We start from the raw sequence: 21263 nt of genomic DNA, 5'->3' as shown, positions 1-21263 counted from the left end.
ATGTATACACAGCGCAGGGAATTGTGGGAATCTGATTAAAAATACGAGGTTAACATTCCTGCTGACGTGCCGCATTGTGACACAAAGGGCAAAGAGTGTGTGTGTGTGTGTGTAATGAAAACTGTTGCCGTGTTTATGTGGCTTTCGTTGTGTGCACGTGTTTGTGCGCCCGCTCCCCTCGAGGCTGATGGATGGATGGATGGAGGCGGTGAAAAGAGGAGTAGAGGGAGGGGGAACTCCACCTGGTCTTACCGTTCTCCGGGTGCTCCATCTCGCCGATGCTGCCGTCGGGCGTGGTCCGTTCGTAGTGGTCCTCCGGCAGCGCCAGGGGCCCGACCCGCGGCCCCGACGACGACTTGGAGCTGGGGGTCTCCGACTCCTCCAGGCCGCTGTCGTAGTAGCTGTGCTGGGACGCGTCCTGCAGGTCCTGAGCCTGGTTGGCCGTGGAGAAGGTCACTCGGCGGTGGGGGGGCTGTGGTTGGCAGACGGAGAAGAAACAGATTAGTTTGAAGATTCACAAAAGCACTTTAAGTTAAATTTAACACGTGAGATGGTTTTATTATAAATCGGTTCCAGTTTGATCTGATGCAGGTGAATCGGCTTCAATGATTAGAGACGTGAAGAAGAAGCCGGACTGTAAAAATAGCTTCAGTCAAGTCATTTAGACACGTTGGGACTTCTCATTAAGCCGCTCTGGTCTCGCCGTGACGGATCTGAGTTCCTCTTTGATTCTGCAGCTCACACCACGAAGATCAGTCAACTTTCATCTGGTATCAGTTCTCATCTAATTTCATCTCATCGCTGCTTTTCGTGTCATCTCATCTCTCGTCTTTTCTTCTCAGTGGTTTCATTTATAAAAGACGACGTTGATGTTCTCCTCCCTGACCATCTTCTTCACAGGCACTAAACTTAGGAGGAAAATTACTTGATAATCCGAAAAAGAACAGTTGATTTGCAGTGGAAAACATTTTCCCTCTGTGGTTTCAGGACCAGTTGGTCGAGGCCGTTTCACTGTGATGAATTCAGCGGCAGCAGAGCGACAGATAAACTTCACGTTTAAAGGTTCGACCTCAACAAGGAGCTGCTTCGACACGAGTGGCTTCCCGTTTTGTTTATCTCGTGCAAATGTGCACACACAGAAACACACACACACAGAAACATACACACAGGTGGGCGTGTCCTGCAAATGGTGTCACCAGATTCCAAATGATTGACAACACGAGATAAGCAGCGATGTGCCAGCGGAGGAAGAGGAAGAGGAAGAGGAAGATGCCAACTTGTATGACTGCATCTAAAATACTGAATAAAAAGCTTGAGATGTTTCAAGAGGACAGAGATGCACTCAACGGAAATCAACGATACACAAGATCCATTCTGGTGAGTAACACTGAAAGTCACCACAACAGGAAATATTGTTTCCTCAGGAGAACAAAACTAACAAAAAGATGAATCATATTCAATCCGCTGGCCTCAGGTTTTAAGACCCAAACATTAAGTGAAACATCTGACGATTGTTCCTGTTGATGTGAACGAGGACAATGTGCATCTGCTGTAGATTTAACAGCACATGATACCTTCTAAAGCCACTTTCTGTGTTTTTCAAAGCTTTTTAAGACTTTAGAGTCTGTTAATGTGAGTCTTCTGTGGAAGTCTCCAGCATGTGTTTGGCTCCGCTCCCACGTGGCAGCACGTCGTCATGAAGCACATTTGGTTTTAATAGAAGCAGCAGGCCGAACACACTTTACTGCTCCATTTGCTCCATGTGATTCTGGGGGGGGGGAAGTTCCCGTCCGACTTGTATGTGTTTGATGGTTTTGTAATTGAAATAAAATTATCCCCCAGACACCCTGTGCACGTGCAAAGCGCACGCACGCACACACACACACACACACACACACACAGTGCAATCGCTAAGTGCTGCCAAACAAACAGTGTCCCAATTCAAAGGTACACAGTGCACGGTGAAACGTTTCAATCACACACACACACACACAACACACACAACACACACAACACACACACACCTGACCGACCGGCCCGGGCTGATAACGAGAACCATCCCTGGCTCAGCAGATCCTCCGTCACCATGGCAACCGTGCACTGTCGGGACCCTAAACCAGTTAAACCAGCAGATCAGTGCTCATCATACACTGGGACTGTTTAATGCCGTTATCTCTTTTTTTCACGACAGCCCCCCGCTGTAGCTCAACACAACCAGCGACGGCGTGGTCACCGTCCACATCGTCTCCTCTGAACACATCTAAATATCAAATCTCTCTTTCTGTGGCGGCTGCAGCCGATCGCCTCGTGATTCAGCCGCTTTCTCTGCTGTTTGCATCTCAAATATTTTTGGGGGAAAAAACATTTCAAAATATCTTTCATTCCGATGCCTGGAGGTATAAATAGCCAGAATAAATGTGGCACTGATGGAAAATGTATAAAAGCGAAACCACAGTGGAGCTGTCCTTTAAACAGCGTGGACACTCTGTGCTGGAGCGGCTTCACAGGCCCAGATCCCCGGTGCTGCCGGCGACGGGCTCGTCTCCAGGTAAACCTCAGCAGATCTGAGCGCTCACACTTCCTGTCTTTATTCTCAGTCGAGTCCCTGAAACTACAGGTGCTCACAGAGGTCAACGCCGTGTTCTTGTATTTGCATAAAAACAGAGGTGTTGTGTAAAGGAAGCTTTTTTTTTACTCCATCAAAAATAAATTATTCTTAGATTTTATTTCGTCTCTCACCAGCCAATAAACACCATGATAATAATAAAACCATGATTAATGCGTTTGTTTTTTTTTAAATACAATAATGGTGGCTGGGTTCCATGCAAATTCTCGTCTGTGGTCAAGGCAACAAACACAATTTTGTTCAGGTCAGAGAAAGTCGGTGGTTTTGTTTGAATGTAAGTAAAAAGGCTGAGGTTTCTGTTTTTAACGCGACCGGAATCTTTCCCTCACATTAACAAAGAGCTGCAAGAATCTCAACGACCATAAAACACTGAAATTACTCAAAGAGCTTGTTGGAAAACACCTGAAATCCGTCCGTCAGCGTTTCACAGTCATGTCCAGAGTCTTCGTACAAATGACTTCCCTCACTGCAGCAGTTTAATCCTGTTTACATTGTGTTTCCTTCGAAATGTATAATTTATTGTAAATTACGTTGTAGTCGTGAGACAGAAGGGTCTGAATTCAGGGGCCTCGTCTTTTAAAGGCTGCTTTTCAAACACAACCAACAAATGTGAATCTTATTTATCCCAGGATTCATTGCGTACTGGTGCCAGAACGAATTTTGAAAAGAGACAATGGTGCTAAACAACTGGACTCAAACATTATGTTTTAATGAAAGTATCAGGCTTTCACGCAAATCCTCTGTAGAGCAGAGTGTCTGATTTCAGCTCAGCCGTCACAGTGAATTGAGACAAAGCTTCAGTTGAACTGATGCGTGTAATTTTTGTTTTGCAGTATTTGTGATGTGACATTTAAACTGAGTCTCTCCACGTCCAGTGTTTGCCTGAAAAAGATTTTAAAAGAAAGATTCAAGTTTGCTGTTGGAAGATATTGGAGCGTGAGGCAGAGAACATGTGACGTGTTGAGGTGAAAGATGCAAACGCAGCAGTTTGTTGATTTTAAAGCAAACAGAAGTGATTGTCAGTGTCGCACATTCAGTTTGTTCCTCAACACAAAACACACAAGGGGAACAAAGTGAGTGTGTTCATCATGAAATCTGCTTCCAGCTTCCTCTGCAGTTCACTGTGTGAGCGTGAGGAAATAAATCACATCTATATTTACATGAAGAGAGAAATGAAGCGGATCAAATCGTTTTGATCCCTCTCATGCCTGTCAGTCACCTCCAGCACACACACACAGACACACACACACACACACACACACACAGCCGCCAAATCCTTGTTCTTTTCCTCTTTTGCGTTTCTCTGCCCGTGTGTGTTTATGTGTTTGTTTGCTGGAAATAGAAACGCCACCTCAGCAGGTTGCATTATGGGAAAGTGGAGCAGATCAGAGCCTCCGCCCAGCTGCCCTACACCCGCCGCCATCTTGTGCCCACACGGGGCGTCCTCTTCTTCTAGGTCGCCGTCGCAGGGCGGACAAAATGGCCACTTAACGACACTTCCCCGCTGCCTTATTGTCCCGACGAACTCCACCACTACAACTGCAGGTGAAGACGAGGTGGAGACCTCCAGACTGAACACTTGCTATCTAGAGAGCTGCCTACTTAGCCTAACTGCTGTCTGACCTCAGAACAGCTGGTTAGTATAGTCATCACAGTACAAACCAATTTACAACCTGCATCATGTGTACTACGATTTCAGCCTTTTAATCCAGTAAGGTTTACACCTCAAATCCTTGTTTTGTGCAGCCGAGCAGATTCATTGTTTCTTTCACCCATGTGACACTGAGTTTTAAAAGTTTTCCAGAAGCAGCAACAACTTCAAACCGGTCTGACGGTGGAATCCAGCCTTGAAACCTTTTGGGTCTAACAATCTAACAGTAGTGCAGCATTAAGTGAACCATCCGCTTCACAGCTTAAAATGATAACGTTTTAATTTCACATGATATTTTACGATTTCTAAACATTTTATTCACAAAGCAGAACGTTTTTATTTGTTATTTGTCCTCCATTTTCAGCTGTTTATATTCTCCGCCTGGACCCTCCAAACATAAATAATAACCATGTTCATCGAATACATTGTGAAGATGATGAAGGTCAGTAATTAAGAATTCAAGGGAGAAGAGCTCATCACGGCCTCGTTCCTCCACAGCAAACTGTTAATGCTGCACTTTGACGGAAAGTTTACAATCATTTCTCCACTGAAGAATATTTAGTCGTCTGCGGGCAAAGATGCACAAATGCAATTTTATGTAAAACAAGGAGGCATGATGAGCCACTTTTCCTTGAATCCATAATAACTGACCTTCATCGGCATCAGTGCGTGAAACGCAGAGGTCATGAATATGCAGCCGAGTCCGTCGTGCAGAATTAAAGAAGCTTAAAGTGGAGGAGAGGCGACATGGGATGGAAGCAGCATATGATCTGTCATTCTGTCGGTGACAGGAAAACTGGAGGAAGAGAATCGACCCAGAAGAAACAAAAAGATGAATAACAAAAGAATTCATGGAGATAAAGATGAGGGAGGAGGAGGAGGCACTTCATGCATATTCAGTTTCCAATATTATTCTGTTTAGGTGTAACGGGAAGAGGAGGAGGAGGTAAATTAAGGAGAGCGAGAAGAAGGAGTGGAATACAAAGGAAGGAGCTGAAGAAGAGGAGATGAAGGGGGTTAGGCAGAATATCAAGGATGAAAAAGGAAGGGGAGGAAGAGGGCAAAGAAGAGTAGAAAAAGAGGAGTGCAACAAAAAAGAGCAAGAGCAGGAGGGAGATGAAGAAAGGGAGAGAACGGAGAGAAGAATGAGAAAAGGAGAATAATATGGAGGGGAAAAAGAAAGTGGGAGTAGGAGAAAGGTGGATGAGGAGGAGGATGAAGGAAGACAGGAGAGGAAGAGAAGGAGAAATGGAGAGAAGAAGCGAAGACGAGCTTGAGGAGTAGAAGGAAAAGGAGCAGTCAATGAAGCAGTGGGAAGGTGTGGATGGGGATGAAAGAAAATCGTGAGGAAAAGAGGAGAAGGAGAAATCTAAGAAAAGAGGGTGAGTGGGAGGGAGAAAATGAGGAGGAAGCTGAAAGAGGAGAAATCCGAGCAGGAGGATGAGGGGAAGATGAGGGAGGCAGTGGATGAAGTGAAAGGAGGAGGACAGGGAGGAAGAAGAGCACAAGAGAGAAACTGAGGATAGGAGGAGTAAGAGTGAGAGAAGGAGGAGATGGAAGAGGAAGAGGAGGGAGACGTGAGTGTGTAAGAAGGTAAAAACGAATGAAATGAGAGGACTGAGAGAAAGAGGGAGGAATGAAAGAAAGATAACGAAAGGGAGGAACAGGAGGGATGTGTGGGTTCAGCCGGTTAAGAAGAACTGGAGTCTCCCTCCTGCTCCTCATCCTCCTGCAGGAGGTGATAGAGGGAGAGGAGGAGGAAAAGGAGTGGGAGGAGGAAGAAGAGGAGAGGGAGGAGGAAGCCTTCACTGGGCCACATTGTTCAGAGATGATTAAAAACCAGCGAGAGGAGAAACGCACAACGCCTCGCTGGCTGTTTGTCAGCTGAGACACGGAGAGGGAGATAACTGAGAGAGGGAGTGTGTGTGTGTGTGTGTGTGTGTGTGTGTGTGTGTGTGTGTGTGTGTGAGATCCTCATTACCTCCCTCTGTGGGAGATAAGAGGGTGTGAGGCTGCATTGTGCATGCTTATAAAAGTCTGTCCTTATCAAGTATGCATGCACACACACACAGAGACTAACACCAACAACACACACTCTCCCTCTCACACACACACACATGCGCGCACACACTCGGCCCACGTGAAGTGCGGCTGCCAGCAATAATTCGACACAACTGTGTTGAATCCGAGTGGAGAATGAATGAGGAGTGGAAAATAAATGGAGAGAGTGAAAGAGAAGAGGTGGAGAGACGGCAAGAGGGGAGAGAGAGGGAGAGGGAGAGAAGGGAGATATATATATATATATATATATATATATATATATATATATATATATATATATATATATCTCCACACACACGGAGACTGAACATCTGCCTGCAGCTGTTGCAGGTTTAATTTGCACCACTTCGAGCAAGGCAGCAATAGAACACGTTGCTTCTGATCATTAAACGTTGTTGAATTAGTTTTTGATCGAATGAACAGAACTGAGATTAAATCAGCTTTAGTATGTGTCCATGTACTTCAGTGTATTTATTTGTGACTGGGTTTGTTTCTCCTAAATCCTAATACAATCATAATACAATTCAGGATTACATTTTGTTACTTATGACACAATTCAGAGGCTTATTTTAGGAAAAACCTCTGATCCTGATTGTATTTTCATCATACGAACGTTTTGGAGCCCGACAGATTTATCAGCTGTCGTATACAAATCGGACGATGTGAGACTTTCACAGACATAAAATATCAGTGTTTTATTGCTGACATGAAAAACTTTATTTAACAGAATAAATTATGCAGAAAAGTTGTGAATTTATGCTCAAAAGCATCCCGACTGTATTTTCATATCTGGACGTTGGTTTGTAATATTCAGTTCACTGTATCCTGGCTTCACAAATACTACGTTCATGTGCTGATGCTCGGTTTCTTTGTCTGAACTGAAACAAGCTGTATCACTGCATCTGTCACTCAGCATCACTCTGCCTCATATCAACACACACACACACAAACACACACACACACACACACACACACACACACACACACACACACACACACACACACACACACAAAGATGAAACAGGTCAGCTGAGTCTCTCATCTGGTTCCCGGAGTTTAATCGTGCGCCTGCATTCCTTTGCCCTCAGGTGTGCGTGTGTGTGTGTGCGCGTGTGTGTGTGTGTGTGTGTGTGTGTGTGTGTGTGTGTGTGTGTCTGTTGCCACTGAGCCAGTAAATCTAGTGTTATACTGGCAGAGCACATGGAGCTATAACTCTGGAGCACACTCACTTCAAGCATCTCACAAACACACATCAGTCATGTCCTCAGGTAAACTACAGTGTTGCTGAGAAGAGAACCACACACACACACACACACACACACACACACACACACACACACACACACACACACACACACACATGATTTGATGGGGGTGAAACAGACACTGACGCAGCATCCAATGAACTCCACAGTGGCAGTGACACTGACACACTCACACTCAAACACATCAGAGAAATGAACGTGAATAAATCTTCTTCCGCTTGTATTTTTCCAATTTGCTGCCTCGCTGCTCCCTCACGCAGCCGGCGCTCAAACCCCCGACGAAGTGAGCGCCGCGCTGACGGGTGACGTGCGGACAGTAACACCCCCCCGAAGTGACCCGTGGTGGAGTCCAGCGGGGCGCGGTGAGGGAGGCGGGGCGGAGGGTGCCATGTTTGTGCGCGGTTGCTGTATTTCTGTACGTATGTGCACTTGAAAAGTTGCTGATGTGTTTGATGTGTCAGTTAAATCAGTGAATAACAACAAGACGAGTGTTTTTCTGAACAGAGGAAGGTTCAGAGGAGAACGTCACATGATCCCAGTCTGAGCTTCACTCATCCGTACTTCAATGAGAAGCCGTTAGTGCATCAAAACCACAACTAGATACAGATGGATGCCGTCAGCTTGTTGCTCAGGCTAACCCATGACTGCTCCCTCAAGTGAAACCGAAGTGCAGAACAGATCATGGAACACATGCTCGACCAATCAGGAGTCAGTCTCAGCTGTCAATCAAGACGTCTCAGCTCGTTTTTTCAAATAACTGATGAAAACCAAACTTATAAGAAACATAAACTACTTTAAACTACTGCTAACACCAACTTAATTAACTATCTTTGCTTCGGTGTGTTTTACGTTTTCTGTTTTCTAATAAATGAATCTTCTTTAACCTGTCGGACATTCATATATTCTACATATTTATATGACCAGAGGTTTTCTGTGTATTTCCAGCTGCCAGATATTTCTCCTTGCGTTTCTCTCCTGACAGTCGGTGCACGTTTGCTGGTCGTGTTTACGCGTGTGCACGTCTTGTGATTTACAGAAAAGGGCTTTTCCCTAAGTTTCATAATGAGCAGGAGAAACTTTAGATTCAACTGAGGCAGAGGAAGAAAAAAAACCCCCAGCAGAAAGTGGGATGAAGTGGTTTCCAGCTGACAGCTCTGGTATGTTAATCCCTAAAAACACCTCCCTTCCTCTCCTCCTCCTCCTCCTCCTCTTCCTCCTCCTGCAGTCAGGAATGCTGCAGCAGGTTATAATTGGCTCCAGGACAGAGCGAGGGAGGATGAAAGAATGAAAGAAAGGTGGAGTGATAAAAAAAAAAGACATAGAGAGGGAGATGTGAGCGAGGGGATTTGGTTTTGATTTGCTCGGCTGTCGTCCAGCACCGATATGGAGAAGAGTTGGTGGGAGTGGGGAAAGAACAGAGAAAGAAGAAAGTACGATTTCCAGTTTGATGTGTTGGGTGATGACTCAGAAATCTGCAGCGTAAATCTCTTATCGCCTCTAATTCTGGTGGAAGACCTCAGAATACTATGGGGTGTATTCAGAAATAGCAGGACGCCACACAAAGTGGGTCAATTTTACATTTCTGCTCATAAATCAGAGACGTTTAAAGAGAATGAGCCGGTTCTGAAATAGAGCAGTGGAATTACACATTCATTTCATTTTTAAACAAACGCCGTGAGGAAAGTGAACCAGGCCTCAGATAAATCTAAATCTGACGCACCAGCAAATATGTTGTCGAAGCAACACTGCAACATGTTCACATTTAAACCAGCAGCTTCAAAATGAGTTGATGGTTGAACATGGAGAAAGTTTCCTCCTTCTCTCCCTGAGCGTCTGTTCTCTGTGACTCTGCTGAGTGGGTTCCATCTCCTGTGAGAAGAACTGACTGAGAGTCAGCTTCAACTGTCACAACCAGCTGCAGCTGAAGAGTGAAGCTGAACTGAGATCAGTTAAAAACACTCTGAAGTTATTAAAAACCAGAGTTTATCTCCAAGATTCAGCAGGAAACTGTTAAAACATGAAGAATTCTGAACAGAGTTTGGTGGATTTGTTACAGCAGCAGCTCTTCTGGGTCAGGAAGCAGAGGATCATGGGTAATCTCCAGGGTTCAGTTGCCCAACGGAATAAATCACATGTGGCTGCAGGGGGCGCTGTAGCTCAGTCAAACCTATATAATATTGCTTTAAAATATAATTCAGCCAGTGCCGATGTGTATTTACATTTGTCTCTTTTGTTTTTATTCTAGGGAAACTCAAAATCGTTGTATAGAAATAACGGAAGCATCATAAATCTAACCAAACAACTTTTAACGTGACTTTCATTCACGTGACAGTTTGGGTTGTTATGGTAACACTTCCTCAGAGTCTGCAGTCGACAACTGACCAGAAAAACACAACACAACACAACACTGATGCCACAGCTGCCGAATGTTACCAATGTTCCATGTGTCCTATGACTGTGTCTAGGTAAACATGACACAGACAATTCAACACTTTGAAACTTTCATTAGATTCATTTGAATTAATTTTCATGAAAAAGATGAAACCATAAAACTCTGCTGCAGGTTTAGAGATGATTAAGACATTTTTCAAGGTAGAACGGCAACTGTTTTTCATATTTGTTAAACTGCCACGCACACACACACACACACACACACACACACACACACACACACACACACACACACACACACACACACACACACACACACTCAGTGGGAGTCTATCTGGGGCAGTTGGTATTCCCAGGCTGAGGTCAGGAGGAGGGTGTGGACGAGCATCGTGGGGGGAGTCTATGTATTTTTCCCTTTTTGCCTTCACTGTCTCCTCAACCCATCACTCACACAGACACACACACACCCTCAAACAGACACACACACACACACACACACACACACACACACACACACACACACACACACACACACACACACACACACAGACACACACACAGACTTCAAAAGGATGACAGGGTTTTTCATCCATCTCTTGTGAATTTCATTCACAGACGTCGAGATTTGAAATCCTGAGAGACAGAGAGAGAGAGAGAGCTCCCACTCTTTGTGGCTGTGTGTGTGTGTGTGTGTGTGTGTGTGTGTGTGTAGTGTGTGTGTTGATTTTGAGTTAACATCACCACACACACTGCTGTTAGTCCAGTCAGCAGCAGGGTCAAAGGTCAACCAGTCGTTCTGCTTGAGTAGGACTTTTCTCCTGTTTTTAGAGTCACATGGTTACTAATTACATTCATGACACAAATTACCCATCATCCTTTGCGGTAGGCCACACTGAACTTTCTGGTTTAAAAAAATGCTCTTGGATTTATTTTGAATCATTAAAAGACAAAGACGCGACCTGATGTTTTGCCTTAGACGTCATCTCGTTTATTTTTTATTATCTTATAATTATGCAAACATAACTTTTAGGTAGAATGAAAAAGCGCTGCTCTGCTTTGAATTCCTACTTCTACACACGATTTCAGCCTCACGTGAGACTGTGACACACACACCACCCCCCCAGGTTTACAGAGAGCAGTGCATCATGGGTTGTTTACGGCCCTAAATGTTGCCCGTCCAGTTTTTGGGTATTTACCGACCAGCAGGAGCTTCTGGAGGCTGACGTGTGACATGTTTTACTACAACAGAGGAACTCCGGCTACACACGTGTGCGATTTACCTCCTGCTTTTATTTCATGTCGTATTTCATGTCGTTGAAACAGGACCGTCCTCGTGGCAGATATATGTTCTCTGTGCGATCCCGTGATGTGGAAGCGTGTATATTACATGACGACACGATGGTGGAAACATGCGAGAACCAACGTCCCCAGTCGACGCTCAGACACGGACTCACGGCTGCCGCTGGTTAATGACCTCGACTGGAACACGTTCTCGCCTCAGTGAGCATCACTGCTGTTTACACTAATACACTGACACGCATGTATGTAAACAACACACGTGTGGCGTCTGTTCACATGCCTGTGACATGATTCTGTATTAAATTACATGTTGGATTTATTAACAGGTTTGGGATTATTGGGAATTAGTGGATTAGCGGCTTGTTTCTATGGATTCTTCTTATATCTGCAGGGGAAGTGTGCAGCCTCTTTAGCATAATAATAAAACAATAGAATAGCATGTGCTGTGCATGTGGTTTCGTGAGCGTGCACGTCCCATGAGCTGAGGTTTCTCCTTCACTTCCATCTGCACGGCCCAGTCCCTCTCTCCCTCTCTCCCTCTCTCTCTCTCTCCCTCTATACTTTGAGATCATAAATCACAGCGACTCTCAGGACGTCTGTCTACAGCTCAGCTATTGTGAAGGGATCTGTTACTGATTGTGTGTGTGCGTGCACGAGCAGGTGAACGAGGACGCCTGGGGAGGTGAGGGGCCATATGCATGCATTGGAGTAGTAAAAATAGTCATGGCGGAGCGGGGAGCGACGAGGACTGCTCAGGTCGGGTCGATTGTCTGGAAACAATAGAGGGAAGGAAAACGCTGACGGACCGCCGTGCTGCATCCAGTGTTTTCTGTGTTTGTGAGTGAGGAGCTTCGGCTGTGGGAATAAATAATGTCCAGATACGGAGACAGGAAGAGGGACACTCTGCAAACATTTCAGCAGAGCAGCCACATCATTATTTCTTTATTTAACGGATGGATGGAACAGATGCATCGAGGAGGGGAATTTATTCATTTTTCTTCAGTTCTCTGTCAATAGTTTCAGGCTACATCCAAACTCGGGCTGCAAATATCTGTCCAAACCCGAACAAGCCCGAGACAGAAGTAAGTGAGTCCAACCTCAATCTGTTCTCAGCAGTTAGGAACATGTGCAGTGGAAACGCAACGTGACCGATCCCCAATCCAACCGGAATATCATTTACAGAATTAGTCTGAAGTCTGAAACATCTATTTCTGTATTTTTTACAAACTGAATTTCATCTTCATTTATTTTAGTCACGTAGGAGATGATGAAATATGAAAATCCCAGATACCTGGATATGCAAAATAAAACCTCAATGTCCAACAACTAATTTCAAGCAGGAAGGTTTACATCTGCTTTGCAACACGAGGTAATGGGTTTAAAACTAACGAGCTCTGCAGGAAAATATGACTCAGTGAATGTACACATGCACAGCCATGTTTCCATATTCACCCATTATTAGCTAACAGCTAGCAGAGGGCCGGTTAGCCTGCTCCAGGTGGTTTGTCTTTCTGTCCGTCTGTGTTGGCCAGTGGAGCGGCGGCCTGTTAGCCGGTTAGCCGCTGGGCTTCATGGAAACAGACGTCTCTACAGGAACGAGGTGGACACTGGCCAGAGTTCATTAGCATCCAGTCTGGATTAGCTGCTAGCTTGCCAAGACTGCTGCAGCTAGCCAAAAGAGACAACAGGCCCATAGGGAATGAGCGGACAGGCTAATGCTATCGCTAACGCCAAGTCTAATCGGCAGCAGCAGACAGGAGGAGAGGCAGAGAGGAAGATGGAAGGAGGAAGATGGAGGAAGATGGAGGAGGAAGATGGAGGAAGATGGAAAGAGGAAGATGGAAGATGGAAGGAGGAAGATGGAGGAAGATGGAGGAGGAAGATGGAGGAGGAAGATGGAAGATGGAAGGAGGAAGATGGAAGAAGATGGAAGAAGGAAGACAGCTGGAGGAACAACAGCAGTTCCTCCTGAATCACAATGAAGCAACAAAACCTCAACTTAATGATGTCGACACGATCAATCAGAGAAAAGTAGACTGAATCCAACAATGGAGCATAATAAAAACAAGGGTGAAAACCAAACGGAGAAACATTCCAGAGATTTGTGCTGATGTGAATCATCGGACACCTCAGACACAAAAGAGAAGCCAGATAATCCAGACAAGTTACATTCCTGAAACTCTTCAGATCAGCTCCCGTGCAGTTTCGTCATTTAAGAGCAACAGTAGATTCCGACCTGAAATCTGAGGAGCGTGAGACAAACAACACGATCGGCAATGATCGTCTCCAGCTACAGCAGGTTCCTCTTGTCTGTACCACATCTCCATTCAGACATATGACACGTGGACATTAATAGTCACGTCATTGTTAAGTGTAATATCCATTCTGAGCAATAGCAAACAGCCACTTCTCTGTTGTAAAGAACTATTTTGTGTCTTCTGTTGGATTTTAAACAGGTGAGTGACAAACAACAACACAAACATTTCAGTTACTGCAGCTCCACATGTACACACACACACACACACACACACACCAGGACCTGAATGCTACTCTGACCCCACCACACCCACACAAACACACCTCTAACTGCCCCCACCCCCGCTCCCACCTGACGAGTCTTTAACCCTCAGACACCAACGTACGTCAACACAACAGCCTCCCACCTGCAGAGTAACTGACCTTTGACACACTGAGCAGGTGTGTGGGAAATGACACACACACACACACACATTTCCCTCTCATTGTGTTACCAGAGTTCCTGCACAACCTGCCCAAAGTGTCATGTTAAAGGAATCTCAACGATCTGATCAGTGTGTGTCTGTGTGTGTCTAACTGGCTGGTTTAAGATATGAATCAGCTCCGTGACTCAGTGCGTGAGACACAAAGTGCAGAATGTAAAAATAATGAATGAATAACAGCCAGTTAGTTTGTTTTAGTTTGAGTAGAAAGAAAAACGTTCTTATCTTTATCGTTATCGTTAACGTCATCAAAATTACATCCAACCAACAATGTTTGTACATAAAACATCGGTGGAAAAATCCTTAAACTAACCTGTTGAAACTGAAATGCTCCTTTTAAAGGACCGGCACCTTTTCTTTACGGCCCCTAACCGTGTGTGTGAGAATGTGTGTGTTTGTGTTTGGTGTGTGTGTGTTTGCCTACTACAGAAAGGTAAAAGGTCGGCAGCCAGCTGTAACCGTGCCAACAGGACCACAGACAGGCTGTTGCCGTAGAGACACACAAAGCACGAGTCGGGCAGTGAGGTTTACAGCGACGTTGTGTATCACAAGTGTTTGTGATGCCTCAGATATCGTCTGTTGTGTGTTATCACGATTGTTTTATGTGACAGTGAATGCAGCGATTAACGAGTGAGTTTAATAACGAGTTGAGCGACACGAGACAAAGACTTCATGATACAGAGGAAGACAAATTAAACCCACGCCTACAGAGTTATTCAATTATCTTCTATCTGTGTTTGTGTGCGTGTGTGTGGTGAAACGCCTCCATTAAAGGAACAGTCCAACATTTTGTGAATCCTGTTTATCGACGCTGAGTGTCAATTTGTTTGTGACATGACAATTCCTAAATCAACATTTTTCAACAACACGCAGACTGTACCTCAGACAATTTCAGATTTGATCCAAGTTGTCACTTTCACTTCCCGGCAGCAGCAGTTACCTGGTAAACGTCACTCGTGGCGTCGGCTCATTCACAATAAAATGGTAAAATACAAATAAATGGCGCTGGGCTAGCAGTTTCCCTCTGGCTCTATCTTAACCTATCAAACTCATATCCATCCCCGGACCCGACGCGGAGGAAAAACAGCTAATGAGGATTTCACAAAATGTCGGATTGAAGAATGATCACGAGGAAGAACTTAAGTGAAAGTGTCAGCCCAGAGAAACACACACACACACGGAAACACACACTTTCACTGAGCCAAAAACAAGAGTAACAGCATCGACGCTGGTAAGGACACTTGCACCGTAAGTCACACGCACACACGTACATGCACACGCACACACACACACTCAGTAGTATCAGTGTATTAATATTCAGTCGGTACAGTAGCAGTGTTTACACAGAGAGAGAGAGAGAGAGAGAGAGAATGAGACAGTGATGGAGGACAGCTCGCTCGCCCGGTCCTTGCTCAGCCTCTCAATTACCTCTGACTGTGATTAATACATCAGACTGCATTAGCCTCTTTCTCTTTTTCCTCATCCCTTCTTCTCCTCTCTCTCCTCAGCTCACTTCAGCCCTCGTTAGTGTCCCTCCTCCTCCTCCCTCCCCTCCTCCTCCTCCTCCTCCTCCTCCTCCTCCTCCTCCTCCTCCTCCACCACCTCCATGTTTTCCTCCGCAGTCGAATAGAAAAACAAACTTTATTCGTCCAGCTGAGGAATGTGTTGATTGGTTTTGGCGGGACTGGTTTGTGGTATTGGGACCAGTGGTTTTTTCAGGAGGAGGTGGGGGTTAGTGGGCGGGGTCATGAGAACGTTTAATTGTGGCTAACCGAGCGGCGGCGTTCCAGAGACGCTGTAATGACAGAGAGCTGGGCAGAAAGATGGCGCCTCCGCTGGGAAACACGTAAACATGATGATTGCTGTTTCCGTTTATTGCTGTGTGAACCGTCAGCTGCTCGGCCGTTAAATTGATTATGTTCTTATATCTAATTTATCTGTTTAATAAGTTTGAAACTCACGGTGCCACCCTCAGCCACATCGTACTGCACCAGGCAATATTACACAACAACTTATCATGTCACTTCATATGAGGATAGATCATAACATAAAACCACACAATGTACCAGATCTACCACAGGAGTTTCTGCAGGTTTCAAAAAGTTTAATTTCATACTTTTTCAGACTATAACGAATCATAATTATATATGAAATAAGAAGAATAAAACAACACATATTTAAGATATTTTAAGGCCTAAAATTCAGATTATAGAATTTTAGACTTTTTCAGAGTTTAATCCCTCAATTGTGTCTCGTCTGTTTCAATATCAAACTACATTTCGATGTATTTTATCTTGTTTGTTGTGTTACAATAAATAAAATACACATCTCTACACTCACTGACCTAAAGCCACAGATCTAATGTCAACATGCGTTACAAAATAATGTTTTTAATAATTTCATCAACATTAAGTTTTATTCTATTAGTAAATATCTTACAACTGTTTTTATAAAACTATTTACATCTGGGTGATAACAGCAACGTGAACCTGATTTCAGTCATTCAGTTTGTCTGTGTGAGCAGATTTAAACCAGCTGCTCACTTCCTCTGCTCTATAACGTCGCCACCCCTCATGGGTGTGTGTGTCTGTGTGTGAGTGTGGGTGTGTGTGTGTGTGTGTCTGTGTGTGAGTGTGAGAGTGTGTGTGTGTGTTTGTGTGTGTGGGGTCCAATGTTAAATTGAGGAGGCTATCGATACGATGGCATCGTTCCCACAACTTCCTGTTTGACTCTGCAGGGAGTTTATCACTTATGAATTATGACATGACTCGAATAAATAATAGACGACAGATGCTGAGGAAGAAAAGTGTGTGTGTGTTTGTGTGTGTGTGTGTCTGTGTGTGTGTGTCTGTGTGTGTGTGTGTGTGCAAGAGAAAGAAAGAGACAAAGAGCGAGAGAGAAAGTGTGTAGTTCAGTGTTTTCTTTGTCAGATGAAAAAAGGATGAGAGACGCAGAACAGAAAGATACGCTCCGTTGCAGTGTGTGTGTGTGTGTGTGTGTGTGTGTGTGTGTGTGTGTGTGTGTGTGTGTGTGTGGGTGCCTGTGTGCGTGTGCACGTGTCATAAAGTATTAAATCCAACAGTACAGTTATGCTAAATCTGCGTCCGCCGCTGCAACTCTGCAGACACGTGAGACAGAGAACGACCTGGAGGGAGAATAGGACAGATAGAATAAGGAAGGATGGAAGGAAAGGAAAGAAGTAGGTTAAGTGTTTCCTTCATCCTCCATACTCTGAATGAACAGCAGCTCATTGACAGAGAGAGAGAGCGAGAGCGAGAGCGAGCGAGAGCAAGAATTAGGATTCAACAGCGGTGGTCGACCGAGCGAGGACTGACTTAGATAAATCACCTGCATGCACAAAATACACACACACACAAACACACACATTTTACTGAAGCAGTGCTGACACAAGAACAAAGACACACGCACACACACGCACACACACACACACACACACACACACACACACACACACACACACACACACACACACACACACACACTCACACACGGAGGATGTAGCAGTAAAAAGTGAGAAGCAGCTGAAAGCCAAACTGTCTTTCCACATGGGAAAAGTCATTAAACCCCAAAACCTGCAGCATCACACAGCAGCTGACCTGACACTCACTCACACACTTGTACATGGAGGAGTGTGTGTGTGTGTGTGTGTGTGTGTGTGTGTGTGTGTGTGTGTGTGTGTGTGTCTGTGTGTGTGTGTGTGTGTGTGTGTGTGTGTCTGTGTGTGTGTGTGTGTGTGTGTCTGTGTGTCTGTGTGTGTGTGTGTGTGTGTTGGGCTGCAGAGCTTCAGAGTCACACCTCTCTTGTCTCACACTCACTAAGGTCAGCAGTTTGTTTTCATTTGAAAACGTTCGTGCTTCCTCTCGCTGATGCCCGGACTCTTGTTTCCGTTTCCTGCTGTTTGGTTGAGGTCCAGGATTCAGTTCGTCTGCACTGTCACAACAAAACCAGATTCTTAAGGAACCTGCTTCTCCAGTTCCGCATGAAATTACAGATGCAAACAAGTTAATCTGGACGAGAAGACACTGGAGACATCTACAAATGTGACGTCAATGACAGTAAAAATAGAGAATGTGATTATTTAATGGATTCCACAGTGATGCCAACTCTGTGCTTTTCTTGGTAGCAGTCAATGGGAGGATGTGACTACTTCCTGGAAAGAGTCTCATCCTTTCTTTACAATCGCCGCATCGTCACATCTACAGGACTTCACCAACACACAGGAAGTGACGTCAGCCTTTCCTGTGCAGTGCTGCAGAACGAGGCCGGTTTCAGGAAGTCTGTGGGCTGTGGTCCGACTATTAAAGATGTCCCCTGGGGAGACACCCCCCCCCCATACACACACGCTCTTATGCTACCACGTACATATATACACAGGAAGGAACACCACAACAATGGATGAGCCACAACAGAGAGCGGCAGGAGGAAAAAACAATCGCTCCCTGTCCTGCTGCAGGGGAATCCCTTGAAGTTTAGGTTTTCGGGGGTTGGGGAGGTTTACTAAACTGAACACACACAGAGCATCCTGCTGTGTGTGTCTGTGTGTGTGTGTTGCCAAGTAAAGACAATGCAGACAACTTTCTGTCGTGTAACTTTTCAGTACAGACGATTATGCAGCCTTGTCATTGTTGTCAGTAACTCGACCACATCCAGAGCATGAAATGAAGACTCGGTCACATCGACACCACATCACTGGATATTTGGACACGATGGACTTTCTGTTGTTCCCCAACACGGAGGAGAGGAGGTTCAGCTGTTTCTCAGCTGTTCAGACGACTGAACCACCTCAATGCCCCAGTTCGACTCCACTGCATCTGTTTCACTACCTTTGTTTGCACTTAGAAAGAATCACTGCACTTATGCAACTCAGCAGGAGAACGAGAGAGATTCTTCTTTTTCTCTTAGTTTCTACAAGAGCTTTACACAATATCCAAAATCGATATAACAACAGTTTAATAACTTCAGATTAAGAGAAGCAGCCGTGGAGTTTTTCTTAGTATGACCCTGGGAGATGATCACAGCAAGAAAACCTCAAACATAAACCCAGACACCGATTTGTCTGTGAAAAGCTCGTCTCAGACAATTTTTAGCAGCCAACCGCTAAACTGGTCAAGATCGAGTTAAAATGTAAGCTTTGGTAGAAATGTGCTGGTTTGAGAGTTATTATTTAATTATTGCTCCGGCCCACAAACCTCTGACTGATCGTTACACCAACAACAGATGAATTTGAATCTCGCGCTGTATCGCTGTGAAGAAGAAAACCCTTGTTATGAAGCCTTTGTGATTTTTAAAATAGCATGAAGGCGTTTCGGGATCAGAGGTGAAAGGAAATAACACAAACGTGCACCAGGGCGTCTCTCCCTCTAGACGTGGGTTCTGCTCCCGTCATCCTCCGGCACAATGTTCGTATCTTTTACTCAGAACGGCGGTTAAGTCTGACTTGGCCTCACAATTCTCTGCACTTGATTTATCTGCAAATTCAGGACGTTTCCTGGAAGAACTGAGTAATTTAATACTAATTACAGGCAAAGTGCAGTGCGGTGTTGGGCTGGTACACTTCCAATTCATTAATTTAATTGCTCACATAGCTGAGAGCCGTTTAGTCAGAGAACAGCGGCTCGACGGAACATTTCAAACGGTGTCAAACTTCAGGAGTTTAACCTCCAGCATGACCCGGAACATGTGATCGCATGACCTCACAGCACCGCTCGCCCCATTACCATTAAACTACTCAACCTGTCAATCAAACCAGCTGCACAAACAGACACACACATGGTTGGATTGCTGGTGGTCACCTTGTGTTGCAGCGTGTTGACGAGTGTGACCTCTGGCTTTGTTTACCCTCAAACAAAAGACCATACACTCGTAACCACACACACACTGACACACGATGGCAGGCACACGCACACACACACACACACACACACTCACACACACACACAGAGAGACAACTATAGAGACAAATGACAGTCAATAACTTCCTCCATCTTTATAGAACTCGTTAACTCCTCTCTCCCTAATGGCTCTGTGCTGCGCCTTTTGTTAGCCATCCTGCTTCACACACACACACACACACACAGACACACACACACACACTCAGCAGTCAGCTCAGGTCGCACACTAACGGCGTTCGATGGGTTCTCCTGCGTTGATGAATCTTCAGTGTGATGGGACGTTTGGCTCGGAGGAAACTTCCAGTGCCAGCTTTTTTTTTTTTAATGTGTTTTTTTTTTATCAATTCTTTTTACATTTTTAAAACATTTTTTAACGTTCAACATTAAGTCTGAGATTTAGTTTTTACTTATTCAACGATCAGATGAGACGATAGCAGAGGTGACAGGAGGGGGGGGGGGCAGTGAGAGAACAGGTCATTTATTTACAAAGCACCTTTTTTTAACTATAGATTTCATTCACTAGATCCTGAGACTTGAAAATCACAGAGTTAATGCAGAGATTAGGAAACTGCATTTTAAACACTTTGCTCCACGCGAGATGAACAATGTGAAGAAGCTTTGTAAAACCCGACAAGTTAATTCCTCTGAATCGATTTAAATCCTCCTGACTGACAAAGACGAGTGTGACTGCGTGAGCTTCCTTTGAATTGATGTTGTCCCTTAAGTCGATGTCCTGCGCCTCACTTGTTGATGAACACGGCAACTCTCCTGTTTCTATGTTTATATACAGTGAACAGAAGAGCCCCCCCCCCCCGTCTAAATAAAGGTTATATTAAAATAACAGTGCAGGACGACGTACAGCGACAGGTCTGGTTAGCCTAGCGTAGCACCAACCGCTAACTGCGAGCCGAGTGTCAACAAATGTGTGTTCCTCCGGCTTGCAGCACAATTAGGGAGTTCGCTGTGTCTCTGTCTGTCTGTGCGTCTCTCTATAGGAAGATAATCTGTCAGACGGACAGTTCCCTCTCCGTTAGTCGCCGTCATCAATCTCCAATCTGTCGGCCTTATTGATGAGCCCGCAGAGCCGCTGCCAGCTGGCAGCTGCAGGGAGAGACGGACAGACAGACAGACGGAGAGACGGATGGAGTGATGAAGAGAGTGATAAATAAAGGAACGTCTCCCCGGAGTGATAAGCCCCACCCACCTGGTAAAAGACATTAAAAGTCCCATCTGACGCAGGTTTTATGACTTTGATCAGGGTAATATTCTCCCTGATGTGCTCGTCTTTAATGTTATTTATTTACCTCCCTGACACGATGG

The 21263-nt window shown here is 45.0% G+C and overlaps 1 protein-coding gene across 2 annotated transcripts in view; it reads right to left on the bottom strand.

Moving 5' to 3' along the window:
• The window catches only part of LOC118112310 (protocadherin-1), a 159444-nt gene that overhangs the window by 76919 nt on the left and 61262 nt on the right, over window positions 1-21263 (bottom strand). For both annotated transcript variants that reach the window (XM_035161512.2, XM_035161515.2), the window contains exon 4: window positions 253-472. In XM_035161512.2, the coding sequence (XP_035017403.1) occupies window positions 253-472 (220 nt within the window). The remainder of the gene's footprint in view (window positions 1-252; window positions 473-21263) is intronic.

The sequence above is a fragment of the Hippoglossus stenolepis genome, chromosome 7 (assembly GCF_022539355.2).
Source record: "Hippoglossus stenolepis isolate QCI-W04-F060 chromosome 7, HSTE1.2, whole genome shotgun sequence".
Classification (NCBI taxonomy): Eukaryota; Metazoa; Chordata; class Actinopteri; order Pleuronectiformes; family Pleuronectidae; genus Hippoglossus; species Hippoglossus stenolepis.
The sequence above is the reverse complement of the archived record's forward strand: the minus strand, read 5'-3'. Positions and strand labels throughout refer to the sequence as shown.